At 34.9% G+C, this 15,266-nt stretch overlaps 1 protein-coding gene across 2 annotated transcripts in view; it reads left to right on the top strand.

The window, feature by feature from the left end:
• The window catches only part of PRMT1 (protein arginine methyltransferase 1), a 35,057-nt gene that overhangs the window by 4,112 nt on the left and 15,679 nt on the right, over positions 1 to 15,266 (top strand). For both annotated transcript variants that reach the window (XM_033083993.2, XM_033083992.1), the window contains 4 exons: positions 3,696 to 3,794; positions 8,247 to 8,402; positions 12,577 to 12,640; positions 14,311 to 14,453. In XM_033083993.2, coding sequence (XP_032939884.1) covers positions 3,696 to 3,794; positions 8,247 to 8,402; positions 12,577 to 12,640; positions 14,311 to 14,453 — 462 coding nt within the window. The remainder of the gene's footprint in view (positions 1 to 3,695; positions 3,795 to 8,246; positions 8,403 to 12,576; positions 12,641 to 14,310; positions 14,454 to 15,266) is intronic.

The raw sequence follows: 15,266 nt of genomic DNA, 5'->3' as shown, positions 1-15,266 counted from the left end.
TAAAAACCCCTCAAATCAGATTAAAAAAACCCAAAATTCAGATTTAAAAACCCCAAATTTGGAGGAAAAAACCCAAAAAAATTTGATTAAAAAACCTCAAAATTCAAAATAAAAACCCCAAAATTGAGATTAAAAAAACCCAAAAATCAGATTAAAAACCTCAAAATTCAGATTAAAAAAACCCCAAAATTTGGAGGAAAAAAACCCCAAAAATTAAAATTTAAAACCCTATAATTCAGATTTCAAACCCTCAAAATTCAGATTAAAAAACCCAAAATTTGGATTATAAAAAACGCCAAAATTCAAATTAAAACCCCCAAAAATCAGATTAAAAATCCCAAAAATTGGATTTAAAAAAACCCCAAAAATCAGATTAAAAAAACCTCAAAATTCAGATTAAAAAACCCAAAATTCAGATTAAAAAACCCAAAATTCAGATTAAAAACCCCAAAATTTGGATTAAAAAAACCCCAAAATCTGAGGGAAAAAATTCCAAAATCCCAGAAAAAAAATCCCAAAATTTGAAGGGAAAAAACCCCAAAAATTAAAAAAAAAATCCCAAAATTTTAGGAAAAAAATCCCAAAAAATTCCAGAAAAAAACCCCAAAAATCTCAGAAAAAAATCCCAAAAATAAAAAAAAAACCCCAAAAATTCCCCTAAAAATTCCCCAAAATTTGGAGGCAAAATCCCAAAATTTCTCCCCCCCAAAAAAACCCCAAATCCCAAAAAATGCCCCAAAAAATTCAGGAATTTTTGGGGTTTCTGGGGATTTTTATTGGGATTTTTATTGGGATTTTTATGGGATTTTTTTTTGATTTTTAGTGGGGTTTTTATGGGATTTTTATGGGATTTTATTGGGATTTTGGGGGATTTTTAATGGGATTTTAATGGGATTTTATGGGATTTTGGGGGATTTTTTAATGGGATTTTAGTGGGATTTTTATGGGATTTTTGGGATTTTTTATTGGGATTTTATGGGATTTTTTGGGATTTTTTAATGGGATTTTAGTGGGATTTTTATGGGATTTTTGGGATTTTAATGGGATTTTAATGGGATTTTTTTGAGATTTTAATGGGATTTTAATGGGATTTTTAATGGGATTTTTGGGATTTTTTAATGGGATTTTTAGGATTTTTAATGGGATTTTTGGGGGGTTTTAGTGAAATTTTTAATGGGATTTTTAATGGGATTTCTGTGGAATTTTAGTGGGATTGAATGTGATTTTTATGGGATTTTTAAAGGGATTTTAATGGGATTTTCAATGGGATTTTTAATGGGATTTTAGTGGGATTTTTAAATGGGATTTTAGTGGGATTTTAAATGGAATTTTAATGGAATTTAAATGGGATTTTTAATGGAATTTTTAATGGGATTTTTTGGGATTTTGGGGGATTTTTTTGGGATTTTTTAATGGGATTTTTAATGGGATTTTATTGGGGTTTAATGGGATTTTTGTGGGATTTTAGTGAGATTTTGGTGGGATTGAATGTGATTTTTATGGTATTTTTAGTGGGATTTTAGTGGGATTTTTAATGGTATTTTAATGGGATTTTAGTGGGGTTTTGTGGGATTTTTAATGAGATTTTGGGGGGTTTCAGTGGAATTTTAATGGAATTTTAGTGGGATTTTAATGGGATTTTAGTGGGGTTTTAATGGGATTTTAATGGGGTTTTTAATGGGATTTTTAGTGGTATTTTAGTGGGATTTTAATGGGGTTTTAATGGGATTTTTAATGGAATTTAAATGGGATTTCAGTGGGATATTTAATGGGATTTCAATGAGATTTTAATGGGATTTTAATGGGATTTTCAATGGGATTTTAATGGGATTTTAGTGGAATTTTAATGGAATTTTAATGGGATTTTTAATGGGATTTCAGTGGGATTTTTTAATGGGATTTCAATGGGGTTTTAATGGGATTTTAATGGAATTTAAATGGGATTTCAGTGGGATTTTTAATGGGATTTCAATGAGATTTTAGTGGGAGTTTAGTGGGATTTTAATGGGAATTTTACTGGGTTTTAATGGGGTTTTTGATAGGATTTCAGTGAGGTTTTTATGGGATTTTTAAATGGGATTTTAAGGAGATTTTAATGGGATTTTTAATGGGATTTCAGTGGGAAATGAATGAGAGTTTAATGGGATCTTAATTGAATTTTTTGGAACTTTAATGGGATTTTTGTGGGATTTTTAATGGAATTTTTTTGGGGATTTTTAATGGGGATTTTAGTGGGATTTTAATGGGATTTTTAATGGGATTTTAATGGGATTTTTAATGGGATTTTAATGGGATTTTAATGAGAGTTTAGTGGGATTTTTAGTTGGATTTTTGTGGGACTTTAATGGGATTTTTCAATGGGATTTTTAATGGCATTTAAATGGGATTTTAATGGAATTTAAATGAGATTTTCAATGGTGTTTAATAATGGAATTTTAATGGGATTTTAATGGGATTTTAGTGGGGCTTTAATGGGATTTTTAAAGGGATTTCAATGGGGTTTTGATGGAATTTTAAAGGGATTTTTAATGGGATTTTAGTGCGATTTTTATGGGATTTTTAGTGGGGTTTTAGTGGAATTTTTAATGGGATTTTTAATGGGATTTTTAATGAGGTTTTTATTGGGATTTTTAATGGGATTTCAGTGAAATTTTCGTGGGATTTTAGTGGGCTTCTAATGGGATTTGTAATGGAATTTCAGTGGGATTTTTAATGGGATTTTTAATGGGATTTTTAATGGGATTTTAGTGGAGTTTTAGTGGGATTTTTAATGGGACTTCATTGGGATTTTGGATGGAATTTTAATGAGATTTTTAATGAATTTTAAATGGGATTTTAATGAGATTTTAGTGGGATTTTAATGGGATTTTTTTGAGATTTTAATGGGATTTTAATGGGATTTTTAATGGGATTTTAATGAGATTTTCAATGGGATTTTTAATGGGATTTTTAATGGGATTTTAGTGGGGTTTTAATGGGATTTTAGTGGGGTTTCAGTGGAATTTTGTTGGGATTTTTAATGGGATTTCTGTGGGATTTTAGTGAGATTTTGGTGGGATTGAATGTGATTTTTATGGGATTTTTAGTGGGGTTTTAGTGGAATTTTTAATGGGATTTTTAATGGGATTTTTAATGAGGTTTTTATGGGGATTTTTAATGGGATTTCAATGAAATTTTAGTGGGCTTCTAATGGGATTTTTAATGGAATTTTAGTGGGATTTTTAATGGAATTTCAGTGGGATTTCTAATGGGATTTTTAATGGGATTTTAGTGGGGTTTTAGTGGGATTTTTAATGGGACTTCATTGGGATTTTGGATGGAATTTTAATGGGATTTTTAATGGATTTTAAATGGGATTTTAATGAGATTTTAGTGGGATTTTAATGGGGTTTTTTTGAGATTTTAATGGGATTTTAATGGGATTTTTAATGGGATTTGAGTGGGGTTTTTAATGGGATTTTAATAAAATTTTTAATGGGATTTTAATGGCATTTTAATGGGATTCTAAATAAGATTTTTAATGGAATTTCCTTGGGAATTTTGTATTTCTCTCTGGACTTTGGGGATTCTTTGAGATTTTAACGAATTATTTTGAATTTTTATCCCTTTTTTATCCCCATCCCCCCAAACTCTCAACTTTTTAATGATTTTTTAATTAATTATTTTGAATTTTTCTAATTTTTTTTATCCCCCAGGTCTCGGCTCCCCCCGAGGGCAGCGCCAAACCCTCGGCCGAGGACATGACCTCCAAGGATTATTACTTCGATTCCTACGCCCACTTTGGCATCCACGAGGTAAAACCTGCCACAATTATCTGTAATTAATCTAAAATTAATTATGGATTTATTCTCAGGGGGATTAAAGTGAATTTTTTGGGATTTTTTTGGGGAATTTTGGGTTCGATTCCTGCGCTCGCATCGACATCCACGAGGTAAAAACACCCAAAATTTAACCAAAAAAACCCAAAATTTACCCAAAATTGATTAAAATGAACCCAAAATTATCTGTAATTAATCTAAAATTAATTATGGATTTATTTTTAGGGGGATTAAAGTGAATTTTTTGGGATTTTTTTGGGGAATTTTGGGTTCGATTCCTGCGCTCGCATCGACATCCATGAGGTAAAAACTGCCAAAAAAACCCAAAATTTACACAAAATTTTTCCAAAATTTATTGAATTAAACCCAAAATTATCTGTAATTAATTTAAAATTAATTATGGATTTATTTTTAGGGGGATTAAAGTGAATTTTTTGGGATTTTTTTGGGGATTTTTGGGTTCGATTCCTGCGCTCGCATCAACATCCACGAGGTAAAAACACCCAAAATTTAACCAAAAAAACGCAAAATTTTTCCAAAATTGATTAAAATGAACCCAAAATTATCTGTAATTAATCTAAAATTAATTATGGATTTATTCTCAGGGGGATTAAAGTGAATTTTTTGGGATTTTTTTGGGGAATTTTTGGGTTCGATTCCTGCGCTCGCATCGACATCCATGAGGTAAAAACTGCCAAAAAATCCCAAAATTCACCCAAAATTTTTCCAAATTTTACCCAAAATTATCTGTAATTAATCTAAAATTAATTATGGATTTATTTTTAGGGGGATTAAAGTGAATTTTTTGGGATTTTTTTGGGGATTTTTGGGTTCGATTCCTGCGCTCGCATCAACATCCACGAGGTAAAAACTGCCAAAAAAACCCAAAATTTACCCAAAATTTATTGAATTAAACCCAAAATTATCTGTAATTAATTTAAAATTAATTATGGATTTATTCTCATGGGGTTTAAAGAAAATTTTTTGGGATTTTTTTGGGGATTTTTGGGTTTGATTCCTGCGCTCGCATCAACGTCCACGAGGTAAAAACACCCAAAATTTAACCAAAAAAACCCAAAATTTACCCAAAATTGATTGAAATGAACCCAAAATTATATGTAATTAATTTAAAATTAATTATGGATTTATTTTTAGGGGGATTAAAGTGAATTTTTTGGGGATTTTTTGGGATTTTTTGGGTTCGATTCCTGCGCTCGCTTCAACATCCACGAGGTAAAAACTGCCAAAAAAACTCAAAATTTACACAGAATTTTTCCAAAATTTATTGAATTGAACCCAAAATTATCTGTAATTAATCTAAAATTAATTATGGATTTATTTTTAGGGGGATTAAAGTGAATTTTTTGGGATTTTTTGGGGGAATTTTTGGGTTCGATTCCTGCGCTCGCATCGACATCCACGAGGTAAAAACTGCCAAAAAAATCCAAAATTTAACCAAAATTTATCCAAAATTTATTGAATTAAACCCAAAATTATCTGTAATTAATCTAAAATTAATTATGGATTTATTTTTAGGGGGATTAAAGTGAATTTTTTGGGATTTTTTTGGGGAATTTTTGGGTTCGATTCCTGCGCGCGCATCAACATCCATGAGGTAAAAACTGCCAAAAAATCCCAAAATTCACCCAAAATTTTTCCAAATTTTACCCAAAATTATCTGTAATTAATCTAAAATTAATTATGGATTTATTTTTAGGGGGATTAAAGTGAATTTTTTGGGATTTTTTTGGGGATTTTTGGGTTCGATTCCTGCGCTCGCATCAACATCCACAAGGTAAAAACACCCAAAATTTAACCAAAAAAACCCAAAATTTACCCAAAATTGATTAAAATGAACCCAAAATTATCTGTAATTAATTTAAAATTAATTATGGATTTATTTTTAGGGGGATTAAAGTGAATTTTTTGGGATTTTTTTGGGGAATTTTGGGTTCGATTCCTGCGCTCGCATCGACATCCGCGAGGTAAAAACTGCCAAAAAAACCCAAAATTTACCCAAAATTTTTCCAAAATTTATTAAAATGAACCCAAAATTATCTGTAATTAATCTCAAATTAATTATGGATTTATTTTTAGGGGGATTAAAGGGAATTTTTGGGGATTTTTTTGGGGATTTTTGGGTTCGATTCCTGCGCTCGCATCAACATCCACGAGGTAAAAATTGGCAAAAAAACCCAAAATTTACACAAAATTTTTTCAAAATTTATTGAATTGAACCCAAAATTATCTGTAATTAATTTAAAATTAATTATGGATTTATTTTTAGGGGGATTAAAGTGAATTTTTTGGGATTTTTTTGGGATTTTTTGGGTTCGATTCCTGCGCTCGCATCAACATCCACGAGGTAAAAACACCCAAAATTTAACCAAAAAAACCCAAAATTTTTCCAAATTTTACCCAAAATTATCTGTAATTAATCTCAAATTAATTAAGGATTTATTTTTAGGGGGATTAAAGTGAATTTTTTGGGATTTTTTTTGGGGAATTTTGGGTTCGATTCCTGCGCTCGCATCGACATCCACGAGGTAAAAACTGCCAAAAAAAACCAAAATTTAACCAAAATTTACCCAAAATTTATCCAAAATTTATTGAATTGAACCCAAAATTATCTGTAATTAATCTCAAATTAATTATGGATTTATTCTCAGGGGGATTAAAGGGAATTTTTTGGGAATTTTTTGGGGATTTTTGGGTTCGATTCCTGCGCTCGCATCAACATCCACGAGGTAAAAACTGCCAAAAAAACCCAAAATTTACCCAAAATTTTTCCAAATTTTACCCAAAATTATCTGTAATTAATCTCAAATTAATTATGGATTTATTTTTAGGGGGATTAAAGTGAATTTTTTGGGGATTTTTGGGGATTTTTGGGTTCGATTCCTGCGCTCGCGTCAACATCCACGAGGTAAAAACACCCAAAATTTAACCAAAAAAACCCAAAATTTACCCAAAATTGATTAAAATCAACCCAAAATTATCTGTAATTAATTTAAAATTAATTATGGATTTATTTTTAGGGGGATTAAAGAGAATTTTTGGGGAATTTTTGGGAATTTTGGGTGGAATTTTGATCCAAAATCCCCGAATTTTACTCGAAATTCATCAAATTTCACTGGAATTTCATCAGAATTTTTTTAAATTTTGGGGTTTTTTGCCAACTCCATAAACTCCAGGTGGATTTTAAGTTCCCCCAGGTAAATTTTGGGGTTCCCAGGTGATTTTTAGGAATCAATTTGATCCAAAATCCCCAAATTTTGCTCGAAAATCATCAAATTTCACTGGAATTTTATCAAATTTTGCCACATTTCCCTGGGAATTTCAGGTTTTTTATTAACCCCATAAACCCCAGGTACATTTTCAAATCCCCCAGGTGTATTTTAAGTTCCCCCAGGTAAATTTTTGTGTCCCTCAGGAAAATTTTGGGTTTCCAGATGGGATTTTAGGAACCATTTTGAACCAAAATCCCCAAATTTTACTCAAAAATCATCAAATTTTGCTGGAATTTCATCAAAATTTTTTTAAATTTTGGGGTTTTTTGCCAACTCCATGAACTCCAAGTAAACTTTGGTGTCCCCCAAGTGGATTTTGGGGTTCCCCAGGTGTATTTTAAGGTTCCCCAGATAAATTTTGGGGTCCCACAGGTGAATTTTAGGAACCATTTTGATCCAAAATCCCCAAATTTCGCTGGATTTCCATCAAATTTTGCTGGAATTTCATCAAATTTTGCCACATTTCCCTGGGAATTTCAGGTTTTTTATTAACCCCACAAACCCCAGATATATTTTCAAATCCCCCAGGTGTATTTTAAGTTCCCCCAGGTGATTTTTGTTTCCCCCAGGTAAATTTTGGGTTTCCAGGTGATTTTTAGGGACAATTTTGATCCGAATTCCCCAAATTTTGCTGGAATCTCATCAGAATTTCTCTGAATTTTGGTTTTTTTTGCCAATTTCATAAACTCCAGGTACATTTTCAGATTCCCAAGGTGTATTTTAAGTTTTCCAGGTAAATTTTGGACTTTCCAGGTGATTTTTAGGAACCATTTTGATCCAAAATCCCCAAATTTTACTCAAAAATCCCCAATTTTTGCTGGATTTTCATCAAATTTTGAAAGATTTCACTGAGAATTTGGGGTTTTTTTACCAACTCCTTAAATTCCAGGTGGATTTTAAGGTTCCCCAGGTGAACTTCAAGGTTCCCCAGGTAAATTTTGGGTTCCCAGGTGAATTTTTAGGAACCATTTTTGAACCGAAATTGCCAAATTTTGCTCAAAATTCATCAAATTTTGCCAGATTTCCCTGGAAATTTCGGGTTTTTTGCCAACTCTCTGAACCCCAGCTATATTTCCACACCCCCCAGCTATATTTTACCTCCCCCCAAATAATTTTCTCCCTTTTTTCCCCCCCCCAGGAGATGCTGAAGGACGAGGTGCGCACGCTCACCTACCGCAACTCCATGTTCCACAACCGGCACCTGTTCAAGGACAAGGTGGTGCTGGACGTGGGCAGCGGCACCGGCATCCTCTGCATGTTCGCTGCCAAGGCCGGCGCCAGGAGGGTCATCGGGGTGAGCAACGGATTGGGGGCGAAATTCAGGGGGTTTGGGCAAAGTTTGGGGGGGTTTGGGGGAAATTTGGGGGAGTTTTGGGGCTGATTTGGGGAATTTTTGGGGATTTTCGGTAAAATTTTGGGGATTTCGGAGCTGATTTTGGGGATTTTGGGGAGGATTTGAGGGATTTTGGGGGGGATTTTGGAAGAAATTTGGGGGATTTTGGAGATTTTGGGATTTTTGAGAGAAGTTTGAAGGAGTTTGGGGAAAATTTGGGGGATTTTTGGGGATTTTCGGTAAAATTTTGGGGATTTTTGGAGCAGATTTTGGGGATTTTTGGAGGGATTTGGGAGGTCCTGGAGGGATTTTGGGGGATTTTGGAGATTTTGGGATTTTTGAGAAAAATTTTAGGGAGTTTAGGCAAAAACTGTGGGAAATTTGGGCAAAATTTGGAGAAAATTTGAGGGATTTTGGGAGAGTTTGGAGCAGAATTTGGGGATTTTTGGGGGGATTTTGGGGAGTTGGGAACAGATTCAGAGGAGTTTTGGGAAGTCCTTGAGGAAATTTGGGAGAAATTTGGGGGATTTTGGAGATTTTGGGATTTTTGAGAGAAATTTGAGGGAGTTTGGGGAGATTTTGGGGGAGTTTGAGCAAAATTTGGGGGATTTTCAGTAAAATTTTTGGGGGTTCGGGGCTGATTTGGGGGAGATTTGAGGGATTTTTAGGGGGAATTTTGAGAGAGATTTTAGGGATTTTGGGAGGAATTTGGGGGATTTTGGAGATTTTGGGATTTTTGAGGAAAATTTGAGGGAGTTTGGGCAAAATTTGAGGAAATTTTGAGGGATTTTTGGTAAAATTTTGGGGGGTTCGGGGCTGATTTGGGGATTTTTGGGGGGGATTTGAGGGATTTTGGGGGAGATTTTGGAGGTCTTGGAAGGATTTTAAGGGATTTTGGAGATTTTGGGATTTTTGAGGAAAATTTTTGGGGGTTTGGGCAAAGTTTGGGGGAGTTTGGGTGAAATTTGGGGGAATTTTGAGGGATGTTTGGCAAAATTTTGGGTGGTTCGGAGCAGATTTGGGGGAGTTTTGGGGGAGATTTGAGGGATTTTTGAGCTGTTCTTGAGGGAATTTGGGGGAAATTTGAGAATTTTGGAGATTTTGGGATTTTTGAGGGAAATTTGAGGGAGTTTGGGGGATTTTGGGGGAGTTTGGGTGAAATTTGGGGGAAATTTGAGGGATTTTTGGGGATTTTCTGCAAAATTTTGGGGATTTCGGAGCTGATTTTGGGGATTTTTGGGGGGATTTTGGGGGAGATTTGGAGAGGATTTGAAGGGTCCTGGAAGGAATTTGGGAGAAATTTGAGAATTTTGGAGATTTTGGGGTTTTTGAGAAAAATTTGAGGGAGTTTGGGTGAAATTTGGGGGAGTTTGGGTGAAATTTGGGGGAGTTTTGGGGGATTTTCGGTAAAATTTTGGGGGGTTCGAGGCTGATTTGGGGGATTTTTGGGGGATTTTGGGGGAAATTTGGGGGGGATTTTGGGGGTCCTGGAGGGATTTTGGGGGATTTTGGAGATTATGGGATTTTTGAGAAAAATTTCAGGGAGTTTGGGAGAAATTTGAGGGAGTTTGGGAGAAATTTGGGGGGAATTTGGGGGAATTTTGGGGATTTTCGGTAAAATTTTGGGTGGTTTGGAGCAGATTTTGGGGAGATTTGAGGGATTTTTGGGGGGATTTTGGGGGTGCTGCAGGGATTTTGGGAGGAATTTGGGGGATTTTGGAGATTTTAGGATTTTTGAGAAAAATTTGGGAGATTTTGGGGGGGTTTGGGCAAAATTTGGGGGATTTTCGGTAAAATTTCGGGGGGTTTGGAGTGGATTTGGGGCTGATTTGGGGGTGATTTAAGAGATTTTGGGGGAAATTTGGGGGGGATTTTGGGGGTCCTGGAGGGATTTTGGGGGATTAGGGAGATTTTGGGATTTTTGAGAAAAACTTGAGGGAGTTTGAGAAAAAATTGGGCAAAATTTGGGGGAGTTTTGAGAGATTTTTGGGGATTTTCGGTAAAATTTTGAGGGGTTCGGGGCTGATTTGGGGGAGATTTGAGGGATTTTTAGGGGGAATTTTGAGAGAGATTTTAGGGATTTTGGGAGGAATTTGGGGGATTTTGGAGATTTTGGGATTTTTGAGGAAAATTTGAGGGAGTTTGGGCAAAATTTGGGGGAATTTTGGGGTATTTTTGGCAAAATTTTGGGGATTTCGGAGAAGATTTGGGGGATTTTTGGGGGTGATTTGAGGGATTTTGGGAGCAGATTCAGAGGAGTTTTGGGAGGTCCTGGAGGGATTTTTGGGGATTTTGGAGATTTTGGGGTTTTTGAGAAAAATTTGAGGGAGTTTGGGCAAAATTTGGGGGAATTTTGAGGGATTTTCGGCAAAATTTTGGGGGGTTCGGGGCTGATTTTGGGGATTTTTGGGGGAGATTTGGGGATTTTGGGGGGAAATTTGAGGGGGATTTTGGGGGGTCCTGGAGGGATTTTGGGGGATTTTGGAGATTTTGGGTTTTTTGAGAAAAATTTGAGGGAGTTTGGGGAGATTTTGGGGGAGTTTGGGCAAAATTTGGGGGAATTTTGAGGGATTTTTGGGGATTTTCGGTAAAATTTTGGGGATTTCAGAGAAGATTTTGGGGATTTTTGGGTGGATTTGGGGTTGATTTGGGGGAGTTTTGGGGGATTTTGGGGGAGATTTGGGAGGTCCTGGAAGGATTTTGGGAGAAATTTGGGGGATTTTGGAGATTTTGGGATTTTTGAGGAAAAGTTGAGGGAGTTTGGGAGAAATTTGGAGAAAATTTGGGGGAATTTTGAGGGATTTTTGGGGATTTTCGGTAAATTTTCGGTGGGTTCGAGGCTGATTTTGGGGATTTTTGGGGGGATTTTGGGGGGGTCTTGGAAGGAATTTGGGGGAAAATTGGGGAATTTTGGAGATTTTGGGATTTTTGAGACAAGTTTGAAGGAGTTTGGGGAAAATTTGGGGGAATTTTTTGGGATTTTCGGCAAAATTTCGGGTGGTTTGGGGCTGATTTTGGGGATTTTTTGGGGGAGATTTGAGGGATTTTGGTGGATTTTGGGGGAAATTTGGGGGAGTTTGGGACGAATTTAGGGGATTTTGGAGATTTTGGGATTTTTGGGAAAAATTTGAGGGGGTTTGGGCAAAGTTTGGGGGAATTTTGAGGGATTTTGGGGGAATTTTGGGGGATTTTTGGTAAAATTTTGGGTGATTCGGAGCAGATTTGGGGGAGTTTTGGGGGAGATTTGAGGGATTTTTGAGCTGTTCTTGAGGGAATTTGGGAGAAATTTGAGAATTTTGGAGATTTTGGGGTTTTTGAGAAAAATTTTTGGGAGTTTGGGAGAAATTTGAGGGAGTTTGGGAGAAATTTGGGGGAAATTTGAGGGATTTTTGGGGATTTTCGGCAAAATTTTGGGGGGTTCGAGGCTGATTTGGGGGAGATTTGAGGGATTTTTCGAGGGATTTTGGGGAGTCCTGGAGGGATTTTGGGGGATTTTGGAGATTTTGGGATTTTTGAGGAAAATTTTTGGGGGTTTGGGCAAAGTTTGGGGAGTTTGGGCAAAATTTGGGGGAATTTCGGTAAAATTTCGGGGATTTTGAAGCAGATTTGGGAATTTTTGGGGGAGATTTGGGGAGATTTGAGGGATTTTGGGGAAATTTGGGAGGTCCTGGAAGGATTTTGGGAGGAATTTGGGGGATTGTGGAGATTTTGGGATTTTTGAGGAAAATTTTTGGGGGTTTGGGCAAAATTTGGAGGAGTTTGGGTAAAATTTGAGGGATTTTCGGTAAAATTTTGAGGGGTTTGGAGCAGATTTTGGGGATTTTTGGGGGGGATTTGAGGGATTTTGGGGGAGATTTTGGAGGTCCTGGAGGGATTTTGGGGGATTTTGGAGATTTTGGGATTTTTGAGAAAAGTTTCAGGAAGTTTGGGCAAAATTTGGGGGAGTTTGGAGCAGATTTGGGGATCCTTGGGTGGATTTTGGGTCATTCTGGGTGGATTTTGGGGGATTTTTGGGTGAATTTGGGTTTTTCTGGGTGGATTTTTGTGAATTTTGGATTATTTTGGGTGAATTTGGATTATTTTGGGTGGATTTTTGTGAATTTTGGGTGATTTTTGCCCCTCTCCCCCTCCCCAGATCGAGTGCTCGAGCATCTCCGACTACGCCGTGAAAATCGTCAAGGCCAACAAACTGGACCATGGTGAGACAAAAACAACAAAAAACACCAAAAATTACCCCAAAACCACCAAAAATATCCTAAAACTTCCAGAAACATCCCAAAAACAGCCAAAAAAAATGAAAAACACCAAAAAACAGCCAAAACCAGCCCAAAAACAACAAAAAAAACACCAAAACCAGCCCCAAAACAGCCTAAAAACTGCCCAAAAAACACCAAAAAAATCCCTAAAAATAACCCCAAAAAAATAAAAAACTCCAAATGAACCACTAAAAAAATCAAAAAAAACCAAATAAAAAGAATCCTGAAAATAACCCTCCAAAACAATCTAAATAAATCCCTAAAAATAACCCCAAAAACCAAAAGAATACCTGAAAATAAGCCCAAAAAAATCTCTAAAAATACCCCCTAAAATTTGGAAAAAAACCCAAATAAACCCCTAAAAAAAAATCCCCAAAAACCCCTAAAAATAACCTCAAAAATTCCTAAAAATACCCACTAAAATTAAATAAAAAACCCAAATAAACTCCTAAAAAAACCCCCAAAAATAAAAAATAAAAAACAAAAAGAACCAAAAAACCCAAATAAAATCCTAAAAATAACCTTAAAAAGTCAAATAAAGCCCTTAAAACAACCCCCAAAAACCAAAAAAAATCCCTAAAAAAATCTCCCAAAAACCCAAATAAATCCTTAAAAATAATCCCAAAAACCAGTAAAAAATCCTGAAGATAACTCCAAAAATTAAAAAAAAAAACAAGTAAATCCCTAAAAATAACCCCCAAGAAACCAAAATAAACTCCTAAAAATAACCCTGAAAATTTAAAATAAAACCAAATAAACCCCTAAAAAAACCTAAAAAAAATTAAAAAAAATCCCAAAAAAATCCCCAAAAAATCCAAAAAAATCCCAAAAAAATCCAAAAAAAATCCCAAAAAAATAAAAAAAAATCCCAATAAATCCCAAAAAATAACCCCCAAAAAACCAAAATAAACCCCTAAAAATAAACCCAAAAATTTAAAATAAAACCAAATAAACCCCTAAAAAAACCTGAAAAAAATCCAAAAAAAATCCAAAAAAACCTCAAAAAAATCCCAAAAAAACCCAACAAAATTCCAAAAAAACCCCCAAAAAATCCCAAAAAAATCCCAAAAAATAACCCCCAAAAACTCAAATAAACTCCTAAAAATAACCCCAAAAGTTTAAAATAAAACCAAATAAACCCCCAAAAAAACCTGAAAAAACTAAAAAAAAATCCAAAAAAATCAAAAAAAAATCCCAAAAAAACCCCAAAAAAATCCCAAAAAAAATCCCAAAAAATCCCCAAAAAAATCCAAAAAAATTTTAAAAAAACCCCAAAAAAACCCCCAAAAAACCCCCAAAAAATCCAAAAAAAACCCCCAAAAAATCCCAAAAAAGTAAAAAAAAATTCAAAAAAATTTCAAAAAAATCCCAAAAAAATAAAAAAAAATCCCAAAAGAATCCAAAAAATTTAAAAAAAAACCCCCAAAAAATCCCAAAAAAATTCAAAAAAAACCCCAAAAAAATCCAAAAAAAAATCCAAAAAAAATCCAAAAAAATCCCAAAAAATCCCCAAAAAAATCCCAAAAAAATCCAAAAAAATTCCCAAATAATCCCAAACCTAAATTTTTTCCATTTTTCCCAAATTTTCCCAATTTTAATTTTTTTTTTCTCAGTGGTTTCCATCATCAAGGGCAAGGTGGAGGAGGTGGAGCTGCCGGTGGAGAAAGTCGACATCATCATCAGCGAGTGGATGGGATATTGTCTGTTCTATGAGTCCATGCTCAACACTGTCATCTATGCCAGGGACAAGTGGCTGGTGAGGCTCCAAAATTCAAAATATTCACCCCAAAAATCCCAAATATTCACCCCAAAAATCCCAGGAAAAATCTCAAAAATCTTTAGGAAATGAAAGCCAAAAACGTCCCAAATCGGTGCCTAAAAATCGGATTTATCGACAAAAATTGGGGTTAAAATGCAGCCAGAGAGCCCCAAAAATCACAAAAATTCACCCTAAAAATCCTGGGAGTTTACCCCAAAAATCCCAGGAGAAATCTCAAAAATTCTCAGGAACCAGAACTCAAAAATCACCCAAAATGGTGCTGGAAAATTGGATTTATGGACAAAAATTGGGGTTAAAATGCACCCAAAGACCCCCAAAATTCAGCCTTAAAATCCCAAGAATTCACCCCAAAAATCCTGGGAATTCACCCTAAAAATCAAAAAATTTCACCCCAAAAACTCCAAATATTCACCCCAAAAATGTCAGGATAAATCCCAAAAATCCCAAAAATTCACCCCAAAAACTCCAAAAATTCACCCCAAAAATCCTAAAAATTCACCCCAAAAATCCTAAAAATCTTAAAAATTCACCCCAAAAATCCAAAAAAATTCACCCCAAAAATCCCAAATATTCACCCCAAAAATCCCAGGAAAAATCTCAAAAATTGTCAGGGAAAAGTCCCCAAAAAATCAAAAAAATTCACCCCAAAAATTCCTAAAAATCCCAAAAAAAATCCCAAAAATTCACCCCAAAAATAAAAAAAAATTCACCCCAAAAATCCCAAAACTTCAGCCCAAAAATCCCAAAAATTCACCCCAAAAATCCCAAGTCACCCTAAAAATAAAAAAA

Source organism: Catharus ustulatus, chromosome 35 (assembly GCF_009819885.2).
Source record: "Catharus ustulatus isolate bCatUst1 chromosome 35, bCatUst1.pri.v2, whole genome shotgun sequence".
NCBI lineage: Eukaryota > Metazoa > Chordata > Aves > Passeriformes > Turdidae > Catharus > Catharus ustulatus.
The sequence above is the reverse complement of the archived record's forward strand: the minus strand, read 5'-3'. Positions and strand labels throughout refer to the sequence as shown.